The sequence below is a fragment of the Pagrus pagrus genome (genome assembly GCF_965226575.1).
Source record: "Pagrus pagrus genome assembly, chromosome: 14".
Classification (NCBI taxonomy): domain Eukaryota; kingdom Metazoa; phylum Chordata; class Actinopteri; order Spariformes; family Sparidae; genus Pagrus; species Pagrus pagrus.
In genome coordinates, this window is record NC_140198.1 from 21083545 (window position 1) to 21106440 (window position 22896).

Below are 22896 nucleotides of genomic sequence, written 5' to 3' on the forward strand. Positions count from 1 at the left end.
AAAGTAAATTAAAAAGTAACAGAGGTGAGTGTGTGAGAGAGAGAGAGAGAGAGAGAGAGAGAGTGACTGAGTGCGGTATATAAATCATTAATATATCTGTGCAGGTTGAAAGATGAGCCCTCTGAAGACCTCATGAGCTCGGCTATTCATCACTCACACTGAACACTGGCAGATTTTACATCTCATTAACCTTACTGATGGTTTTTCAATAACACTTTGGAGTAATTTCTTTTTTGTTTTAATGTTGATTGGTTTTGTTTCACTTGTGCTTCAAAAAGGCAGAAATCCATTTGGACATGGTCTCAGAAAAGATACAGTGATTTATCTGCGAGAAAACAGAAGAAGAGCAGTTTGTGCCGCATAAACTGTTGACTGTACATACACTGCCACCAGAGGGCGATAAGCACCAGTGTTATCATACTTTACTTTGACTAAACGTGCAGTCTGAAGTCGGTTCTGTGGGAAAAAAACAAAAACATTCTTCTGTCATTAGCCATCACAAGACTGTCCTTAATAATACCACATGGTTACACAGCGTTTCCTTTCAAAATCAACGTATACCGGATTTTTGAATGTGTATTTACAGCATCATTTATATCATATTGTACACAAATGACAGAACAGCTGCACTGTGATGATTATCATGAGTGAAAATAAATCTATAAAAATATATGCGCACGTATAATACAGTGAAACTCGATCATGAGGAATCGGGGGGAGAAGCTGTAAAGCCGTCCTGAGTGTCGAATACCTACTTTAAGCAGGGAGGAAATAGGCGAAAGGTTAAAGGTGAAAGTCAACAGAAAATGGAGTTAAAAAAAACAAATAGAAATAATAGTGCTGTTGATAGTACATGAGACATTAAAAAATATATAGATAAATCTTCTTCTACTGCATCAATTAATGAGTTATTGCTTCACTTGATCCTTGACAGTAATTTAGATAAGGGTGCCAAAGATAAGCAGGTCGGGAGTAACACACAATATTTACATGTAATCCACTGACTGCCATAATACAGGACAGACACATAATGCATGACTTGTGTGACACAGTGTTGAGGCAGCTTTTCTACTAAAAATGTACTTTGCTAGTGTGCAGTTTCTTTAGACAGAACATTAAAGTCCCCCTCCAGTCGATAATGTTTTTTCTCCTCCTGTTCCTACAGTTGAATATTTACTTGAAGGATGTTTTTACATTCATTGCTCAAAGTGTAAATTTCCTCTGTGCTCACCGAATATCTGATTTTACGAGCATAATTTGTGACATCACAAATAGTTTGGAAGCCAATCCCGGTCCAATATTCAGCATACACAAGTGTGATATGGCAACTTGAAGCCTCCAGTTCACACACACTGAGAAATTACCTCACAGTGAAACAGGAGACCTCCTGTCTCAAGCGGTTAAACTTTGGAAATGAAAAATAATCACATATTCATAGATTCTTCAATTTTAAATGAGAGAGAAGGAGCAGAGGTTATCTGAAGGATTTTAACAGGATGATTAGACTTTTTTTTGTGGAAAAATCATATCAGACACAAATTATAAGTAAAAGTAGTGAATTTTAGAAACATCCTAAAACAATTCTGGAGGGGATCTTTAAATGTATTTAGGCAAATGTGTGAGGTCTGTTTTAGATATTCAAGGCAAAGCTCTGAGAGGTGTGTGCAGCCTAGAAGAGCTGTGTCACTGTGGTCAGCTGACCACAATGACAGCCAGACACACGACCAGAGAGTAAACAATGACACACTATGCCAAGCCTATTTGTTGACCTTTCTGGCTTTGGTGGAAAATGCTGCTTTGTGTTGATTTCTGCACAGAGAGCGCAGAACCAGCGCTGAGAGAGGTATGCTGAATGTTCCTATTAGCACCTGAAAACCTGGTTGTACCAAACTGTATCAAAATTATTTTGTTAAATCATTAAAGTACATACACATATAATGACAAGTGATGAGTGTGTTATCCTGAGGTAATCAAAAGACCATTGTTCCCTTTGATTTATGATTTAGGTTGTGATTGTCTCAGTGCAAAAATCTCAACATTCTCAGCTGATTTAAGGGGGTCCCTTCAGCCTTTAACTGGAGCACAAACTGTTCGATGACCTGGAAAAGGTCTTCAAAGACTTATAATTGGTGAAAAGGAATGATTGGAATATATTCCTGACCTCTCAAAAGAAGTCAGCAGGAGTACAGCCTTCTCATTATAATTGTTTTGTCACATCACAAGTATAATACTGCCTTATTTTGCAGCCTGCACTCAGTCCACACTCTGTGGTAATGTCTTCACATACTGTATGATACAGGTTGGATCCTACACAGCAGCAGTATGTGTGCTGGATGTGCATCTAAAGCGAATGTTGGCTATCTCCTGTGAGTGTATCCCTGCTGGAGCTGGATGAAGCCTCCTCAGACTCATCAAGGCCTGCAGAACAGGCCGAGAGCGAAGCCTGGACCTGGAGTGGCAGCCCCTGCTGTGAAAGGAGAGCGTCTATGTGAGGAAACAAAGAGGACAGAGGGCAGTCTGTGGAGGTGTACTTGGCAAACACCTGGAGCTGCTCTGGCAGCAGGTTGGCTTCGTTGCAGACCCTCTGGCATAAGGCAGAGACGCTGTGACATGTTTTCAACTTCAGCTGCCCCAGCTGGCTCTTCTCCATCATCAGCTTCTCCCTCTCTGTCTTCTGCAACGTACAGGAAAATACCATCTGATTAACACACCTGCAAACAACTAAGTTAAATGTACTGACTGAGAAAAAATAACCACAGTCTTTACCAGCTTGTTGATTTCACACTGCAGATTGTAAATGCAGTCTAGTTTCCTCTTGCGGCACCGCTGAGCTGCGAGGCGGTTTTTGCTGCGCCGTCTCATATCGTGGACGAATTCCAGCTGTTCGCTTGTAAAGACCTGTCGCTTCAGCAGTTGTTGGAAGTCATTTCTGCTCAGATCCACAATCCAGTCTACAGTGTATGGCAACTGCACCTGAGGACACCCAGACAGGTAAAACAGTCACAGTTAGAAAGTATCTGCATCAAAGATTGAGCAAACTTAATGACAGAAGGAGCCGCAATCAGTGTTTTTATAGGTTTTTATATGATGTCATGACATGGGGCTGTGAGTGCCTCTGACACAATCTAGTCTATATTATCTATAGTATGTTTTGTTAAATGAGTGAGACTGGAGGTACTCAGATAATAAGATCATAAAAAATACTCTTTACGAGAAATGCATGTAATCTGATAAACTGCCACCAGTGATGTCACTCGGTGGCTAAATTGCACCGTGGGTAACTTGGTTGCCAGGTATTGAAAAGCAGTCCACTGGTATTCCACTCGCCTTTCCTATAATACTGTTGGACTCATAATGGACAGTTTAAAAACAAATGATCAAAGTCAATGGAGGAGAACCAGAGATATCATCTTTTTTATTCCACGCATTCTTCTTCCTTTTAAAAACCTGGTGCCTACATTACCCACATTGCAACATAACCACTGACATCACTGGAGGCACGTTATCCAATTACATGCAGCTTCCTCTGGAGCCACAAAAGGCTTTAGACTACTTTTTTCCACAAAGGCAGTATTACACCCAAAGACTTGTGAACACACTTTCATGTGTCACCCTTTAGTTAAAAATACAAATTCTAAAATATAATATACTGATCACAAATCTGTGTGGAGTTTGCTGTGTATGGACAAAAAGAAAAGTGAAGTGAGGCAAAAGTCAAAACGCATACTGAGTTCAGATAGTCAGTTATGTTTTCACCAAGCCGTTAATCATTAACTCCATAAATGAGGAGTTAACTTTTAGAAGCAGAGGTGGGTTTACAGTCGGTTGCTGCTGCTGCCAATGTGTGGCAGGAAGTGTACACTCAACAGTTTATTGGAAATCTTGTAGTCGCCTTATCTACTGAAAATAAAAGCCGCTGGTTCTCCTCTGAAATGACTGTCACTTCTGTGTTCAGTCAGTTTGGACGTGAAGCACGAGAGCTTACTCAAACCTGTTGTTTGTGTCGCCTGTAACCATTAGTAACTCAACAGGCTGAGCTGTCAGTTTCTGCTCAACTGGACTCTGACCTAATTAGCGAAGTACACGCACACGGTCACACACCATCTCTACTTGTACCTGCACCTAACTCTCTTATCTAAAACAAACACAGTGCTGTAAGTTGCAGGAAGTGTGAGCTTGCTGACGCTTACTGACGCAGATTCAATTGAGCAAGGCGTGAGCCTCACACTTAGGTGGCAGCAACACTGATATACCTAAGACTTGAATCACAGTTTAATCGCTCACCTGTCTGGCCCTCTCTCTTGCGTAGGACTCGCTGTCTCCTTCTGTGTCCGTCCCCGAGTCTCCATCCTCCCCAGAGTTGAGGGATGACACACCCGACTGAGATGCCCCCTCGCACTCAGACAGCTCCGCTCCCTTCCATAAACACTTTTTTTGGTCCAGATCCTCTAAAAAGGGACAGCTGCCACTTTTGGCACTGAGGCCAGCATGGAAATTCAGCCACCCTAGGGATGTGCTCTGCGCCCGACCGCTCCCTGTATCGGAGGAGCTTCCTGCATCGGGGTCGTGGAAGCTCGGCCGAGACACATCGGACCCCAGCTGCTTGGTCAGGTGCTCGGCCACCTCCCTTTCCATGCTGCTCCTTTCAAGGCTTTGTCCTCCTTTTCTTCTTTCTAGCCAGCTGGAACCCATCTCTTCATCTGCCCTATTCCACCCAGCTTTTACCAGGTCCTCTGCCTTTTGACAAATTGATACTGGCGCTTGTACACCAGTGTCCCTTGTTTTCTTGTCCTCTGTAATGTCCATGAGAAACTTCTCATGCCCCAGTGACACAGTGATTGCAGGGCCCTCACCAAAGGTCTTCAGGGGGCAATGGTGCAATGTTAACCCTGATGACCCTTCCCCCAGTGCTGAGCTTGACTCTGAGGAGACTGCCTTGACATTGGATCTGTCTGAAAAGCTGATGTCTGCCTTCATTTCCATATCTATTTCACTTGTTTCCTTCTTGACCATATCGACACCAGCCTCTGTTTTCTTGTCATGTATTTCAGTTTTCCATGGGTTGTCAGCCCTGCCTTTCTTCTGCCTGTCTGGATTTGAGCTTGAGTTTACAGGGAATTCCAGCTCACTTTCACTCTTACTGTTGCCAGTGCTGGAGCGAGGCGAGCAGGAAAGATCATAGTCATCCCTGATTACTGTTGCTCGATTGTTCAGACTTTTCTCTGTGACACAAGTTTCCTTACCGCAAGCCAGCTGCCTGCGATACTTTGGACACTGCATGAAATGTTCATTTGTCCCTTCAGCTGCAGGTGGGGGAGTGCCGGCACTGTTCTGACTTCCGACTTTGCCGTTCTCTGATTTGAGACAGTGCCAAGCCACTTCCTGCTGCGGTGGTGAGTCAGCAACTGGTTTGACTTCTTTCTTATCCAACATTGGATCGTCAGGGATGATGCTGCCATCTTCCTGAGAAGATCGCCTCTTGCATTTCTTCTTGCAGCAGGTTTTTCTCGGAAAAGGGGTAGAGCTCTTGCTGCTGGAGAAGAACTTAGGGAGGAGGAAGTCAAAACATGCGTCGTCTAGGTCCCTGAAACCAAGAATGGAGGCCGAGTTGCGTATTTCTAAGACGTTGTCTTTCCCAAAGAGAAGTTTGGATGTGTAGGCAAACTTCAGCAAAGGTTCAAAGCCAGCAACTGTCACCTGTGAGAGAGTAAAAACCACATAAATTAGCACTTCCTATTCTCAGTTCAGAGGTTTCCCTTACCCATTACTTTGCTTGCTTAATTTCACTCAATTCCTGAATGACTATGGGATCATGATTGTTAATTAATCTGATTTAAAGGAAGTCTTACATTGGTGTTGGACTTAACTTCAGATTACATAAAATACATAAAAAAGGTCTGTCCTGTGGCATTTATTGGTTTCTGACTCTTGGAAAGTGGCAAAAGCATGATGTATCAAAACTACTACATCTGAACTCTTTTACCAAATTACACACATTTAGACAGATGTGATCTCCTTTTGATGACCAATGTAATAACTATTGTGATATTTTTTCACTTTCATTCACTAGCACCCCTACAGAGACTCTCTACCCACTTTGAAATCCTTTGCTTTAGCTCAGTCGCACATAAAGCAATAGGTAATAGTACGATATCTCCTGTCAGATAATCATCCACACAAAACTGTTGGTCAGAACAAGTTTAAAAATAACACAGAACTTGTATTTATAGGATCTGGTAATCAAAGATAGGGAAGGCGATTCTGGTGAAAGATATGTGATTGTTGATTGTTGAGTTTCATTCCCAGTTTGTGAAATACAGACGCTTTCAGTTGGTATTCAGGCTGTAATACTAGCCCGAAGCATCTGTTTTTGAAAACTTGGTATTGAGACTCAACAATCAACTGATTCACCAGAATTACTTAACTTTAAAATAGCCTTATTGCATGGCTAAACCAAAAGGAAAACTCAAAATGCTTCAAACATCTTCCTCTGAAAAGACCAAACCATCTTTTTAGCAGCTGAGACAGAGGGGCTGATATTGTTTTCACTTTGTGAGTCCGTGCATGTACGACTTTGTGTTATGATGCCTCTCTTTCTAAAGCCAGATTTTTGTTTTGTCACAAAATTTAAAGGTGTGTAGATGAGAAGAAAAGTTAAGGCAGAGGGCCGCCCCAGTAGGTCAGTTTGTAGAGCGTCTGCCGCATGTAACAAGGCTGTTTCTCGCCGCTGCAGCCCAGGGTTCAAACCCAACTTGCTGCATATCAACCCCCCATTTCCTGTCATCTCTCACCTGCCCTGTCTAATAAAGCCGTGAAATGCCAAAAAAACACAACCAAACAAAATGAGTGATTTCAAAGATGGTTGTAGACTAAGCAAGGTGGGGTAGGGTGGTCGGAAGTAGTGATGGGGCCAATAAGTCCCCCAGCGTTACGCCCCCGGCCCACATTGGTTTTAAGTCACAAATCGCTGTATTCCATTTTGAATCATTCCTGTCCACTCTAAGACATTAAGACTAAAGACCATCTTGCGATGGGATCACACCCACACCGCACACACGCCGACGACAACTCTGCGTTTATTGTGCTGTAAAACACATGACGTGAGATGGCAAAATATGCTCCTGGAGACGCCTATTTTAGCGGAAAACTACCACTGTGCATAACATGTCTGTGGACAGTATTTTGTCAACATAATAGTGTCACAGCCCTGCTAGATGCAGTCCTGAACCTATACAGGTGTGTAGTTAAGATCATCAAGACTAATGCTGAGTTCAAAGACAGGTGTGGTCTGACCTATTAGTACTGAGTACTCATGTAAAAATGTAGCAATGATGACTGAGCACTCATGGGTCGGAACATCAAAATGTTGATGGGTGTTGCTGCTGGCATGATCCTATTACAAAATGGTCTCATTTCTTTCTTTCTTTCTTTCTTTCTTTCTTTCTTTCTTTCTTTCTTTCTTCAGGACTATTCCTCAAGTCCCAACTGAAATGATGTTGTACTTGGATGTCTCTAGAAGAAGTGGTACAGTCACAACACAACAGTATTTACCATCAAAACCTTTCAGTCACTTTCTGGTCTCACTTCACTTTTCCATATGATTGTTTTGTGAGGTTTGTACGCATCTGCTCTTAATCTGTATGCCACCCTGAGGTGACACCTCACCTCTTGGGGCAGAGTGATGACCACTCCATGCTGTGTGAGCGAGGAGATCCTCTGTGCGAAGTACTCGCAGCAGGAGGCGAGCACCGAGCGGTGTGCTCTGAAACTCTCACCCTCCACCACCACGGTCACATCACATAACGTGTCCCGCTGCCGCTGCTCGTCCAGGCGGCGCAGCACATGGGAGGAATGCACTGTAGACTCGAATGTAAACACAGACGATCGGGGGGAAGTCATGGTCATCAGGGACACCTATATGTACACACAAACACACACACACTTATAGTTAACTATTTCCTCTTCATGAAAAGATACACTCTTAAAAGGTTAAACATCAAAACAACAAGAAAAACATGCCTACCTTACAAAGCTTTATATATCCAAGTTTGTTAGAGTGTTAAGGAAAGTCCCAGCTATTGCGCACTCATGGTTATTTCTAAATGGAATGCTGTCAGACCAGGCTACGTTTCCCAGAAAGCCTTATCTCAACACGGCTACACACTAAAAACTGAGCTTGACTCAGTCATGAGGCCTGTGTGTGAGTATGTGAGAGGGAGGGAGGGATGGAGAGGGAGAGAGAGAGTGTGTGAGTGTGTGTCGCAACAACTCTGGGTGTAACAGAGCAAGCGCTGACTCATGCACTCCTGCTGATATGGGATGAGCAAGCAGTTTTCCCGTCCACACACCAAACCCACCCTTGAGTCTGTCTGGTGAACTCACAGGTTTTCTTTTTTGTTTTTTTTTTCCCCCCAGAAAATCCCCTTTTTAGATTTACCCACGAACACAATTCCAGGGATTAAGGTGCAGGTTAGGAATAAAAAGCCAGTGTTTCAACAGGATATTGCGTTTTAGATTTACAGTTGTCTGGACGGCTACAGTAATTGCAGAGTGCATTTTGAGGACAAGTTGAGTAAAAACAGAGTGTAAAAAACAATGAAACTTACCTGTTGCAAGAAGAGAGCGGTTGTTGTGTTAATATTTCTCAGTGGGTCCTTGTTGTTTCATAGCTCGCGGGTTAGCAGGAAGTCTTTCTGTGTGCTCAGTTCAAGTCTTCTTTGTTATGTTTGTGTTTGTGTGTCAGAGAGAGAGAGAGAGAGAGAGAGAGAGAGAGAGAGAAAGAGCATGCCTTTCCTGGCAGAGATACAATAAGTCAACAGCTGTAAAGGAGTGACAACACAATTAATATGACTGAATGTTTATCCTTCTATGAATTTAAATTCTAGATCTTTTCTGTGGCCTTCGAGGTGTCAGCAGCTGTTATTGGTCATGTAAATATCTATCAAACATCAGTCTGTGATTTGATGATCATAAAGGCAAATTAATACTGCCAGAAAAATAGTGTAGTGCTAACATTTTGTGTAAAGAAAAAGCACACTTACAAAAGCTGAAGAACCAGGCAGCAAGGCAAGTATCACTAAACCACTGTATTTAATGTCACATGATTCAAAGGAGGAAGAAGGAAGCCTGCCAGAGTCTAACTGACCAATCAGGGGACAGTTTCATAATTCCAGAATGAGCTAATCTCCCACATGAAAAAAAAAATAAAAAATCTAGTTCCCTTTTCCATGTAAATGCTGGCAATGTGGTCATAACATAAAGCACACAGCAAACACAACTGCAGCGGCTTTGAGAAATGAAATTAAGGAACTGATGCTGGCAGTTAAATAAAATGCATTTTATTAATAGACGAAGACAATTAAGCAACAGTTTATCTTGTAGAATACTTCCCCTTCGACAGGTGGGTGACACATCAAAAAAATGTACAACCCTAACAGATACTTATTGTGAAAAGGATTATCACTCTCACAAATGGCTCTAACTCCTCCGTCACCTGACGCTGTCTTAACCACTCATCTCATTTCCTTTTTTTTCATTATCATAACAGGAACTTGATGGGCAAGTGCTGTGGGTGGGAGAGTGGGAGAAGGAGGGGGTGGGGGCACACACAACATTTGGACCACATCATCTCCAACTCCCTCCACAGACCTCAGGTAAAAGATCTGAGTCTCCACAGGACCTGAGACGGATCACATTGACAGCAGCTGACATTGTATAAACAGTATACCATGAGGTGTTGCAGGAAGGTTCTGCAAGATCATATAATAACCAAACAGCACCCAGAAAAAGTGGTCGTGTGTCATAGCTCAGTAAAATCCCTATAACAACCTCACACTGATGACGACAGTCCGTCTGTGGTTCAAATGAATGACTCAGGCTTGAACAAACACGGCGCCTTTCTGTGTAATTAGCTGATTCACTGACTGTTGCTGTGCAGAATGAGCCTTTATCTCTGCTGGGCGTCAGCTGGATGTTTGGAGGTCTCAGGTTCTGTGGAGGTCAGAGGTCACGAGGAGTCCTGCCTCGTCCGATTGGTCAAGCAGAGGCTCTCCAGCTGCTGAGCGCGCTCATTGTGGACAGTCACCAGGGTGCGGTTCTCCTCCGTTAGACGCCGAAACTCCTCCTCTAGACGGGCGATCTCCACGGCGACCTTCTCGTCCTCCACTAGCTCTGCCAGCAATTTACGCCTAAGTGGATGAGTGTGATAGAGATTATAGAAGCAGGTGCACATTTTTATGTTTATTTTTTTATTTTAAAAACAGATCAAAATGCAGAAAATGTAATCTATGAATAATTGATCTGCTCTCATGCTGTATTATGATCTCCTGATTTTGTATACCTTATTATTTGATATTTCTTGTTATCTTTTGTTTTGTTTTGTTTGTTCGCTTCGCCAAATTAGGTTTAATAATCTTTAATTAGTTTTGTCTAATTGTATTTATATTGCATACGACCCCCTTGAAAACAACAGGACACATCTCAAGGGGATATTCCTAATAAAGAATTTCAATAAAACACTGTACTAGTTCTCCAAAATCTATAATTAATTGACTCTCACTCTTGAGTCTTTTTTTCTCCCTCTTTCCTAACTGAATGTTTTTGATATAAAAAGTTGGACACTGTCCCAGGCTACACTGCCAGAGGCAGGGGAACGCCCATAACAGGTTCCTGGTTCATTGAAAAGCCGATGCACATTCATACCAATGAGCAATTTAAATTTTCCAGCTATCTTGTTTCTAGTATGTGGGAGGAAACTAAAGAAACCACAAATAAACATTGGAACAATGCAAAGTTACAGGAAGAGCTGGTAAAAAAAATATTGATACTGTTGTGAAACAAAGCTAACTGTAGACGAAGTAAAGAAGGCATTTGGTGGGCCGTGGCCTAACACAGTATAATAATTATTACAGACAGCACAAATTGTTGTGTTGATATTTGGAACTAACTTAAACTACAAAGACAAAGGCTGATACAGGTAGTTACAGTGTAATGCAAGAGGTCTATGCGTGTTCAGTCAAATTCAGGTCCATTAGCTATAGAAACAAGCTGGTTTCATGGTCTCCCTGAAGCATAAACAATTTAGGTGAGATTGAAGTTCAGTATTTTTGCTCATTATGTGATGATTTAAAGCAGCTACAAGGAGCTTTTTTTTGGTGTTGATTTTAGCGGCTCCTGTGGACAAAAGGAGTAGTGTTTCCACCACTACCTGTCACAAAGATCTTGATCTGGTCAGTGTGTGCATTTGTTTTAGAAGTGAAAGTGTTAAACTTTCAATGTTTAACAAAGGAATTTTCAAAAACAAACAAAAAGATGAATAACTGCACAAATGATGATAGTGAAACAAAGTAAACGTTTAAGTGTCTACTGTACCACCAGACTACAGAGCAGCTTCTTTTCTCAGGCTGTGAGACTCCTCAATTCAGCCTCAGCGCTCCACCAAATAAATTGCTTTAATTTTATGAGTCCAAGCCAGTGACAGATATTAAAAATAACTATAATACAATTCAGAAACAGTCAATCTTCTCGTTGATTGTCTGGTTTGCTCATGTAGATTATATAGAGGCAGCTATATTAATCTGAGACTGTTTCATAAACAGTTTAAAACTCCTTGGAGTAACTTTTTAGTAAATTATAAATCATCTCTGATGAGTTCTTTAGGAAAGATGATTATAAGAAACAAGAAGAGGAGCTTTTTGTGGCAGATTTGATCAAACAGGGAAGACAGAAGACAAAGTTATTTGTTTGAAATGTCAGGTAAAGACTTTAATCTCTTGTCTGACAAATGTTTCTCTACTCCAACAGTATTTTTGGTATCTTGTAAGTTGCAGGCAGGCAGAGCGCTTACATGTGCATGACAAGGTAAATTCCAGAAACTAACAACATTAATTCCCATCCCAAACAATCTTTCCCAATAAAGCCGCACCGCCGTGAAGGACTCCAGCTCCAGTTTAGACAGCATGACCCGACTTCACTCTCTGGGAAGAGATCAGCCTTTGGACTTTGAAAGGCAGCGTAAGCATGCACGCATGCACACGTATGTGTACAATGTGCATGTCATGGCCTCGGAGAGTGTGTGACTGTCAGTGTTGTATTACTGCTGGGAAGTGCCAAGTCACATAACAGCAGCATCAACAAAGAAGAAAAGGGGTCTCTATTCTACGATACAGGCTGCCTGTGGAGCTTTAATAAAGACTGTACTGGTTCTTATATACTGTAGGTTGAACTTTAAGTGATTTGAAGGTCCAGTGTGTAGGATAATTGTGTTACAGCATGTTTTCATTGGTGTATAATAACCGGAATTTTCGAATGGATCCGGATAGAGGGAAAGATCCAGGAATTTTTCCTCACTTTCTTTAATATTGCGAGATTTGGCGTTTTTAAACTTTTTTATTAATTTCTCAGGAAATAATGCATGGATCTTGATGAAAAGCATATTTAGGTGGCTGTGAGTACAATTGACTGCAGATTGTAACAAAAATCCGGATCTAGTGGATTTAAATATGTTTTATTTGATATTGATAAATTAAAGTGGACTGGTGGGCCTTGATGGAGGTATGCGCTCTACCCAGTGAGCAAAGAGTGGTCTAGATCACTCTTTGCTCACTGGGTACAGAGTGCCATTCTAGTTTCTTTTAAATTTGAGCTAAAGTAGCACATGCATGTGGTAGGTACTTTTTAAACATGGGATTTAAACAAATAAGAGGAAACAAGAAATTTCGATTTACTTTTGTGTCTAGGATTTGTCCCTTCATTTATAGACCAGTCTATTAATATCAATGTGATATGAGTCTTGAGTGTAAAACATTTTGTCAGTGGGGCTACTCTTCTGTTTGCATTCGGATCACAAATAACCCTTTAAATCCTGTTTAAAACAAACAACAACAAAAACCCATATGTTGTTCTTACTGTAGAGGTGAAATGGTGAATAAGTGCTTTAGAGGCTTACATGTGAGCATTTATCAATTAAAGCATTAACATTTAGTGAAAATCACATTTACGTTCAAATGACTAAGGTGCACAAAATGTCTGTTTATATAAACAAATTGAACTTGTTGAGTCCAAAATGATCTGTAATTGACAATCAGCTCTTATGAATAATTCTAAACTGACAGATTATTTTAAATCCTTTTGTCCAAATTAAACCAGGCACAGACGTGTGAGTCCACATCCACAATATATTTTCATTTTCAACACATTTCTCTGGTAATTCCATCTCAGTTGGTTTACTCCCACGCACAGGGAAGATAAGTAGTTACTGTAATTCATGATGTTACAATCGTACTAAACACAGATTAGTGAAACAGGTCCATTACTTTCTTTTCCTCTGTCAGAAGCAAGTCGAAACACGCTTGTGTACATGCATGCAGGGGTGGTTGGGTGTCTGTATGTTTGTCTGACAGAGAGAAAAAGAGGAAGAGATCTTTCTTAGTCCACAGAATTCATCTAGAAACCAGAGAAACCAGATATATATACCTTTGTACACTGGTTACCAAAATTAACTCAACATAATAAGGACGTGAATGTTTGTTTTTACAACTATTTCACAATGGGGGTATTTCTTCTGTTTGTGTCATGATGGTATCAGTAACAGGTTCAACTACACTAAGAGTAATATCAGTGTCTGTACAAACTAAGGGTTGTTTTAAAAAGTTTGTAAAAAAAAAAAAAACAACAGCTATATGGGTTAAATGCACAATACATATGAGGTTACTGTAGTGCAGTTTGTACATTTTGATAGTGACCAGAAGCAGACTGAAGAGTGAATTTTGGAAAATCCCTCCACAGTGTGTTAAAGTGTTGTTCCTGTTGTCATCCTTGCAACACTCAACTGTATGTCTGAAACTATCCAGTCATTCTGAGTGTAATCCTTCCCATATGGGAAGTGACCAAATGTTCATTGTATTGTGCACAAAAAATATGAAAACATTCCTCCACAGGAATAAATGCAGTGTTCTGATTAAGTATCAGTCACTATTGCATTATACTTTAACTGTCAGAGAAAAAGCAGAATCTGTGGCTTTGCCTTCACTAATATCTACTTGTGTCTCAATTTACTGCGTGTGTGCGCGTGCGCTGTGTGTGTGTGTGTGTGTGTGTGTGTGTGTGTGTGTGTGTGTGTGTGTGTGTGTGTGTGTGTGTGGGTGTGTGTGTATGAATGTGTGAGCGGACGTTGGCATGAGTGTCAGCATGAAAAGAGAGAACCAAGAGTTTCTACCAGCCTGACTCATCATGTTCTTATCTAAACTCAAGGCTACACTCATCCCATCAGTCTGCCTGCTGTTCTCTATTTAGGATCTGCCAAGCGTTGTAGGTTGTGTGTGTGCGAGTCAGTGCGTGTGTGTAGGTGTGGTGGTGGGGGTAACGGCAAGGGCCTTGAAAATCCCTCTGCTAAGACTCCCCACAGCTGCTGAGGGCACAGGGGACAGAGCGCACTGTGTGTGTGTTTCATACAATCCTGCCTATGTGAAAGCTTATACAGTAGATATGTGCATTAAAGCATACGATAGATCTCACTTACACCTGACAAAGCTACAGTTAATGTAATATCCACCCTGGAAGCAAACAAAGAAACCAGCATAACCTTCACAAATACACTCATCACTGACGCTTGATCATGTTTCTAATTCAAAAGTATTAATAATCATTAAAAAAAATATCTGAAAAAATGTCAGACAGTTTTACACTACCAGCTGCTCACATATCATCATGAGGAAACTGCTCTCAGTAGATCAGGTGCTAAACGCTGTATGGAAGCTATTAACATGTGCCATCTGGTGGACATTTGGATCCTAAATGCTTTGCAGTCTCTCAAGTGCATTTCTTCTCCTCAGTGGTGGAAAGTTACTAAGTACATTAGGTCATGTACTGCACTTAAATAGCATTTTGAGGTACTTTACTTGAGTTTCACGCTACTTTCTATTTACACTCGAATACATCTCAGAGGGAAATATTGTACTTTTTTACATCACCCCATCTATCTGACAGCTTGAGTTACTACTTACTTTGAAGATTCATATTGTGATTAATAACGTACCTGTTCTTTCTTTATCTATCTTGGATTGCTTAGTCTTAATACTATGACTATTGTTATTTATACAGGGGAGGCATCTTCATAATTCATAATTTTTGGCTTCCAGACTTCACTCTACAATGTTGTAACTTTTTATTCATTACTCTCTGCCTCTTCTCTGTCTCTCTCTTGTCTTATATATTGCAAGATAAAATAATATATATATAGATATATAATTAATAAATGTATAAAAAGTACATAAAGTACATACAGTAGCTAAAATTCGCTCTGCCTATACCATTTGCAACCTTTGCAAAAAAAAAAGTTAGACAGTGTGCAGGACTTTGCTTGCAGCCTTTGGTCCACTGGTCCGTCTCCTGGCTCATGAAAAAGATGTGCAAAGCACTTTTTCTATTTGAATCCCAGCAGCAACATTTAAATAATGAACCCAACGATGAATCAATAATTATGATCTTGTAATATAAGATATATGATTCTGAAACAGGCCATTCTGCATAATACACACTTTATTGACAGCATATTTTGACTCTATTACCTCTTACTTGTACTTCAGAAAAACTTTTAATGCACTTCTACTTGTAACAGAGTATTTTTAAACTGTGGTATTGTTACCTTTACATTACCACTGGTTCTTCTTGGACCAGTGGTACCAGTTAGTGGATATTTGAACACGTCAGAAAGCCTTTTACAGCAGGAACGCTTTAGATTAGGAAACACAACTAGTTGCTTCATAGCATGCATATAAGTAGCACATTAACTCTATATTAAGCACTAATCCATGTAATCCTAATCCTTATTCTCCCTGACCATATTCTACAACTACTGGGGCATTAATAAAGTTGGTAGTACCACAAGTCATTCTCTATTATGTAATAAAACACATAACTACAGGTTTTAATAGTGTCCAAAATAACTCTCAATTAAGTCTTTGTAACTCAGAACTAATACAGTAGTAGTTTGACACCTATTACCCAAACAGTTTAAGCTATAATAAGCCCATTAAGCAACTCTTCAATGGCTAATATGTGTGGCGTAATATAAAGTGTTACTCCTTTTCCTCAGGACTTACATGCCAACTCTGGCCAAGAAGTCTACAGACAAAGCTACCAGTATACAGTAAGAATAGACAGGACAAACTGCCATTGCACCACATTATCTGTCAGTATGCTTAGCAAAAAACCAAACATTTGTAGTGACTCACTTGCGGTCCTCAAGCACGGCGATGTCATGTTTGACCTGGTGGAACTCTCTCGCCATCCTGCAGTGCTCCTTGTACACCTGAACGCTCTCTCTCAGAGACACACAGGGGGGCACAGGCTGCAAGAGGTCAGAGAGAGAGGTGTGTGACATCAGAGGGAGGCCGCTTATTCAGCAAAACAACAACATATTGTAAAATAATAATAATGATTAAAAAAGACAAAGATTTATCACAGATTCCCTACATATTGCCTTCCCTCTGAACTAGTTTCTAACTACAACTTACATTAGGGACATGGCATTTGCTGGGGAAGCATAACTTGCAAGTGAGACTAGTGGCACAATGGTGGTGTGTCTGACACCATTGTGCAAAACCCCAAACTTTACAGTTCTATAAATTCAAGTTTATAATTTTGTGGGAAAAAAAGGAAATAAAAATTAAAAACATGCCAGCCTCTATCAGCCTGTAGTTCAGTGCATGAGGTGTATCATTCATTGACCTGCTACTACTGTTCTCATTTGATACTCTAAACCAACATGCACTTTATTTGACCCTGGCACTGGCACTGGCACTGGCACTGGCACTGGCACTCGTTGAAGGATAATTCAATGACAACACCAAAAGCAGAGTGAGCATACACAGTGAGTTAAAAAATAAAACATTGACCTACATGTACAGTGTATAGATTCAGCGTCTACCCTGAACAGGAGAGAGATTTAGTGGAAAAGTGATATACAATCTTAATAAAAACAGCCTGTTCTGTCCAATTTATTGCAGGATTTATTCTATATTGAGGTTTATTTTTGACCGACTTTTTCTCTGAACATGCCCAGCTCCTTTTTAGTTAGTGTTGTCTTTCTGGCCTGGTCTTTGGTTGTGAGTTGTGAGAACAGTACAGAGCGCGATAAATATAGAAATATTAACAGAGACAAAATTCAAAACATATTTCAAAGAGGAAATTAATTTGGTACCACATTGTTTCACTGTTCACTGGTAATTAGGTAATAAACAAAAATGGAGTCAGACATCCTCCTTTTAAAAAAAAAAAAAAAAAAAAGGCGTACACGGCATGAATTTGGATTTTTCCTTTAAAGGTAAGGATATAATGCTATTAAAGTCATTGTCTTCCCTTAGATATTCTACCTCTCCTCTCTTGTGATGCTCTGCCAGTGATACAAGGTGTGTGTTCAGTGTAATGTGATGTTCCTCTGGCATCAGAGATAAGTACAGTATACCTGTAATCGCTGCTCAAGATCCGGGAAAGTCTGAGGGCGGTCCTCCACATCTTTTACATCTATTGAAACAGAACAAATTATTATCAGTAACAACTGGTTATTGCAAAAATAATATTAAGAATGTCATTTATTACATGTTGAGCTACAATAGATGAGAGCCTTTGACATATAGAAACACAATATTGTACACTTATTAATGATGCCAACAGTTTAATGGTTTAATGGTTTTGCACCACTGCTAAGCATTTTCCAACGCAAACAGTATGTTTTCTGAAGTGGAGGAAGAAGTATTCAAATTTGTTTATTTATTTAATACAGAATGGTCCTATTTAAAGTGTTGCATGATAATACATTCTGTATTATTGGCTCATTATTGTTGATGCATTATTAGTGGGCATGTTAATGTTCTTCCTGGTCATGGAGTTAAGTATTTTATATACTGCTGAGTATTCTAATCTACAGGCTATCAAATCATCTTTATATAAGATAATCACTATTGTTCTGTATAATATCTTAAAGGTGCAATATGTAAGAATTGGCCACCTGTCAAAATAGGGGTGTCACAGCGAACTGTAGCTGCCCTTAACTAGTTAGCTCAGTTAGCCCTGCAGCTAGTGGTTCAGACTGGGAGCTCGGTGGCCAGGTTAGTGTAAGTATTAATGTAGAGGAGTAAAAAGTACAATATTACCTTCTGAAACGTTGTGATTTATGGAGTAATAGCAGATTAAAATACGCCGGGGGAACCTAAAAAGTACACTTTAGCACAACACTTGAGGAAATGTACTTCCACCACTTGTTTTCAGATTGATTTCCTTCATTCATTCATTCATTCATTGAAGTAATCAACCTGCCGATATGTGAAACTTGTGGGAGATCATTTTGTCAAATTATGTCATGTGGTGAAACCATTGCATGTTGCAACTGCTTTGAAAATATTGAAAACTCTTAAATCTGGGATTGACAACAAAAAGGTGCTGCATTTATGAGCTATGTCCTGCTACTGCTGTACAATGTGAATCTGACTAATGTTTTACATAAATATTGTTGTTTGTCCTTGATGCACAGCCAAGTTATGTGCCCTACAGCCAGTTGCTTTAATGCCTTTCTCCGCCTCATAAAATGGCCCCAAATGAAACCCTATAGGGGCCTCTTATATGACACCACATAGCAACAGAGTGCTTCGCTTATAAATGAGCCATGTCCTCTTATTGTATAGCAGTAATGAGCTGTCAGACTGAAAGACATGCGGTGTAAGAGTACAGAGCAGACGGACAAACAGAGTGGGCTGAAAGGACAGACGGGCCAGATGCATGTACAGAGAGGGATTGAGACAGGCAGCCAGACAGACAGACAAAAACAGACAGGTTGTCTGCACCAGCGTCTGCCTCGCCAGTAATGTCCCCCTGGAGTTGTGGAACACATGTGGAGAATCCTGGGATGATGCAACTTTCTAAAAGCAGGAGTATTAGCGGGCCCTGCCTGCAGCCATGGGGCCAATTATGATGTGGAATAAATACAGTTCTCATGCTTGGGATTGACACAGTGTGGGGTTATAACTATGCTTGGCATGAAGTCACGAGGGGCCTAGAGGATGATCCCCAGACAGAGCACAGGTCTCAGTCTCCCCCTGCTGGGAAACACGAGTTCAAAGAGACGACAACAGGATCGCCTGGGGAATATTTTGGAGGTGAGGGTGGGATTTTGCCCAAACAGCTCCGCCACTAAAATGTATCTACAGCCCAGAACCAGACAAAAACTCACTGGTAGGCGAAGGGAAGCGAATCCGAAATGTGAACGATTAAGAAACAAAAATAATTCAGTAAGAGGCCGTGTCGTCATGTCGACTTCAATGACTCTCTGCTCAGAGTGGGATTTGAGTGTCAGCCCTTCATCTCACTTCCTAGGAGAAAGACAAGGGGGATCAGAGGTGGGTGGAGTGGGACTTGAAGTGTTAACTGCTTATAAATATAGGCCAGTGTTCTAAAAGCTGAAGAGTGAATCAGGCAGTGGGACACTGTTAGTATTAGAGTCAGAAACCTGACTCTGCCATTGCATGGCTGCAGCTGCTGTCCCAGTGCCTGGCCCCACTGCAGTAAAACATCCTGACCGACAGTACCGAGCACCATAGGTAGGGCGGATTCAGTTTGTTTGAGAGCTAATTAATGCTGGTCACAAAAAAGGTTGTCCGATTGCACAACCACAGCTGTGCCCATGCGGGAGCGGTTGTCTTTTTTAATATGCTGTGCTCCTACAGAAATAGAGGGAGCACCTGTCTCAGCTACAGCAAAGGAAGAATGAACACAGTTAAAGTGATAGGGTGTGAGGAGGGGGTGACGGGGGCGCAGGTCTGTTTTGGTGGGAAGAATGCCGTGCATGTGTAACCGCACATACTGGAAACGCAGCGAGAGTAGAGCTCCGCCGAGCGTTAAATGAGCAGGTGAGCGACTCGAAATAAGTTGTTAGAATGGTTTGGAGATACTGGAACACAGGTGTGTGTGAAGCGAGCGCATGCACGGTGGCGTGCGCGGATGTTTACCTGATGTGTTGTCGAGGCTGAAGGCAATCCTAACTTCAGATTTATCAGGAGACACTCTTCTGGTTGAGGTGATCATTTATCCCTTCATGGGGGCCACACAGGCACAAAACAGAGCTGTTAGCACAATCCAAGGGAGCTCATGAAAGATGAATAGACGGTTTCCGGCTTTAAAAATGGCCAGAATGTGAAGAGGTCACTTTAAAGGTGCACTATGTAGTTGAAGAGAAAGAGTGAAAGATCTTCATTGACTGATTTTCTTGTGGCAAAACAAATTAAATTGAATAAACAATAATAATATGAATGAGCAAACTGACCTTTAAGGACAACACAATTTCATACTGTTTCATTTTGTTTATATTTGGTGGACCCTGCCACCTTTCTAGCTTCAAACAGTGTTCTGAGACCTTATTTTCCTCTGAGCACAGCTTATTTATTAACTTATGGAAAAAATTAATGATCATGAGTTTGTATTATTACCTCCTTAATATTGCAAACATAAAAATTCCGAGTTTGAATTTCTTCTCTAAAACTACATACTGCCCCTTTAATTTTTTTTCCCCCTATTTTATTACATTTTATAGGCTAAACGATTGATTGATCAAAATAAATCTGCAGATTGATCACTAACCCTTACGTGCTGACATGGGAGGCTAGAAGTGCTTTTTTTAAATTATTCCAACCAAGTCCATTTATTGTGACTTTAATCTGAGAGAGGAGCTGAGCACTGAACTCAGCAGGTGTAGCGCTCCGTCGGAATGAAAGAGCCTGCACACCCTTTGATAAAGCACGTGATGAAACCACACCAGTATGAAGTCCTGTGATCACACACACACACACACGCACACGCACACACACACACAGTTTCATCATGCATTGAGAGTTGCAGTGGGATTAAATAATTAGAGAGCTTTGACAGACTGGCTCTGAGGTCTGGATTTTGCACGCCCCACCACCCCTGCCCTCCAGCGAAGGTACAGGCTTTTTATATCAGGGCATTTGCCTGCTTTAACCCTGGTAAACCCTCTGTCTCACACAACATGCCTCAGTGACCTTCTACACCAGCAGATGAGCACTTTAAAACAATAATAAAAAATAATAATTTAAAAAAGTTAAAAGGTCACATTTTGGCGATCAAAACATGCATTGTATGAACATATGGGTATTAGTAAGTGGAATGGTTTATAATAGGCTTTATAGTGGAGACTATACTTCATATGCATGCACTGTGAGCAAGCAGGTCATTGTTACCTGAAGCAGCACAAACCCGAGCCAAGAAATTCCGTTTAATAACTTTTACGCAGCAGTGTGTGTCCTCAAGAGTGACTGTTCTCCTCCGGGAAGGCGCAGCTCGTCTCTGTGCGCCGCCGCCGCGCAAATATGGCACAACTATCCCTCCAAGAGCTCACCGCCACTTCCCCCTTGAGTCTCCACGTGTATTATTTTAGTATTTAAAAGTTTTCCACTATGATCGAGGCGTCCGCTACCCTGGTGTCAGTCCAGCAGCTCAACTCTGCGTGGGCATGGGGCATGTTATCCACGGACTGCAGCCACGCGGCGGAGAGCAACACAACAGGGCGCAGGCAGTGGAGGAATGCCGTCCGCTGTCCCCCTGTGGCGGCCCGGGCCCAATTAAATGTCTCAGATGACATGACTCGAGCCCGCAAAAATGCCCATAGCTCGAGCGCTGCTTTGAGTGACACGGTCATGCCTCTGGGATGGTCTTTGGCTTTGCAATAGCTGTGCAATGAGGCAGTTGCTCAGAATGAACATCTCCTGCTATAATAGATCTTGCGGAAGAAAATAGAGCATCCCCCAATCTTTTTGGATGGTTGGACATTTAAAGTTTAAAGAAGTTTTATAAAGAACAGTTTACTTCTCTCATTTGTTCAGGCTGGAATTTAGACAGATTTTTTTTTAAAGAGACACTGGGTGAAGATTTGGATGGATTGGGCCTTTACCAGACAGGAAGGGTGTAATGAAAACACCAATCTGCATTGTGGGAAGTATAGGATGAATTTTTGGAGCTGACAAAGTTTTAAATAATGGTATTTCAGCCTCTTTTGCTTATTTAATGGAAAGGTTGAGGAAAGGTTCACCCAGAAATGAAGATTCAGTCATTATCTACTCTCTCCCATGCAGACTCAACATTTCTGGAGCTTCACAGCAGTGGTACAGCATTCTCCTAAACAACTGAGGCAGATGGGGATTTGTTTTAAAACATATATTTAAAAAAAATAATAAAATTGCTTGGGGATGATCTAATAATCTCAAATTAACTTAAAGGGGCACTATGTAGTTTTGGAGAAGAACTTCAACCTCAGAATTCAGGTCAGTTTGTTTATTCAGTTTATCCCATCACGAAAACAAAGATAGTTTGTTATTCAGTTTGAAGATCTTTCTCTTCTGATTAAATAATCTTCTTGGGAGTGTGTCGCCGCTGCACACTGTCCATAAAGCTCACGCACAGTTCACCACAGGCTTGGATATGTGTCATACACTGCCACACCCCTACATACTAGTAAATCACTAGTCAAGTCTGGACGTTGCTTCGAGATAAGCTCATTTTTCATGTCAAAGTAAGGTTTTATAAATAGCTACGTATGCATTGGTCTTCTGCTGAAGCTATACTTGTGATTAAAATTGATTGAAAAGTCTGTTTTAATAAATGAGGCTCCAGGATAACTTGCTTCCTGTCAAATCAAACAATGTGCCACCGAGTTTTTCAGATAAAATGAAGGATTCAGAGCTCCTTCCTAGTTTGAGATAATTCTCCAACTTCCTCAACTAAATGAGCGCTGGAAAACCCCACTGGATTATCTGAATAATCCATTGTCACAGAGCTGAAAAGCGTCTGACTTTGCTCACATAAAGTAGACGACGTGTAGATTTGATGAAA

The 22896-nt window shown here is 41.0% G+C and overlaps 2 protein-coding genes across 3 annotated transcripts; both read right to left on the minus strand.

Annotated features, from left to right (window-relative positions):
- Window positions 1–222: 222 nt before the first annotated feature.
- Window positions 223–8850, minus strand: bach1b (BTB and CNC homology 1, basic leucine zipper transcription factor 1 b). 2 transcript variants are annotated; one of them, XM_084373995.1, is made up of 5 exons: window positions 8607–8850; window positions 7666–7914; window positions 4285–5697; window positions 2767–2973; window positions 223–2674 (listed from the first exon to the last, which is right to left on the minus strand). In XM_084373995.1, the coding sequence occupies exons 2-5, from the start codon at window positions 7903–7905 to the stop codon at window positions 2342–2344; spliced, it is 2193 nt and encodes a 730-aa protein (XP_084230121.1). In that variant the 5' UTR covers window positions 7906–7914; window positions 8607–8850; the 3' UTR covers window positions 223–2341. The 2 variants fall into 2 exon arrangements, with proteins under 2 accessions (XP_084230121.1, XP_084230122.1); XM_084373996.1 differs by lacking the exon at window positions 8607–8850 and adding an exon at window positions 8024–8156.
- A 375-nt stretch (window positions 8851–9225) lies between these two features.
- Window positions 9226–21414, minus strand: map3k7cl (map3k7 C-terminal like). The gene is made up of 5 exons (XM_084373205.1): window positions 21249–21414; window positions 20001–20082; window positions 17465–17523; window positions 16233–16348; window positions 9226–10187 (listed from the first exon to the last, which is right to left on the minus strand). Exons 2-5 carry the CDS (start codon window positions 20074–20076, stop codon window positions 10007–10009), a joined length of 432 nt encoding a protein of 143 aa, XP_084229331.1. The 5' UTR covers window positions 20077–20082; window positions 21249–21414; the 3' UTR covers window positions 9226–10006.
- Window positions 21415–22896: the final 1482 nt, after the last annotated feature.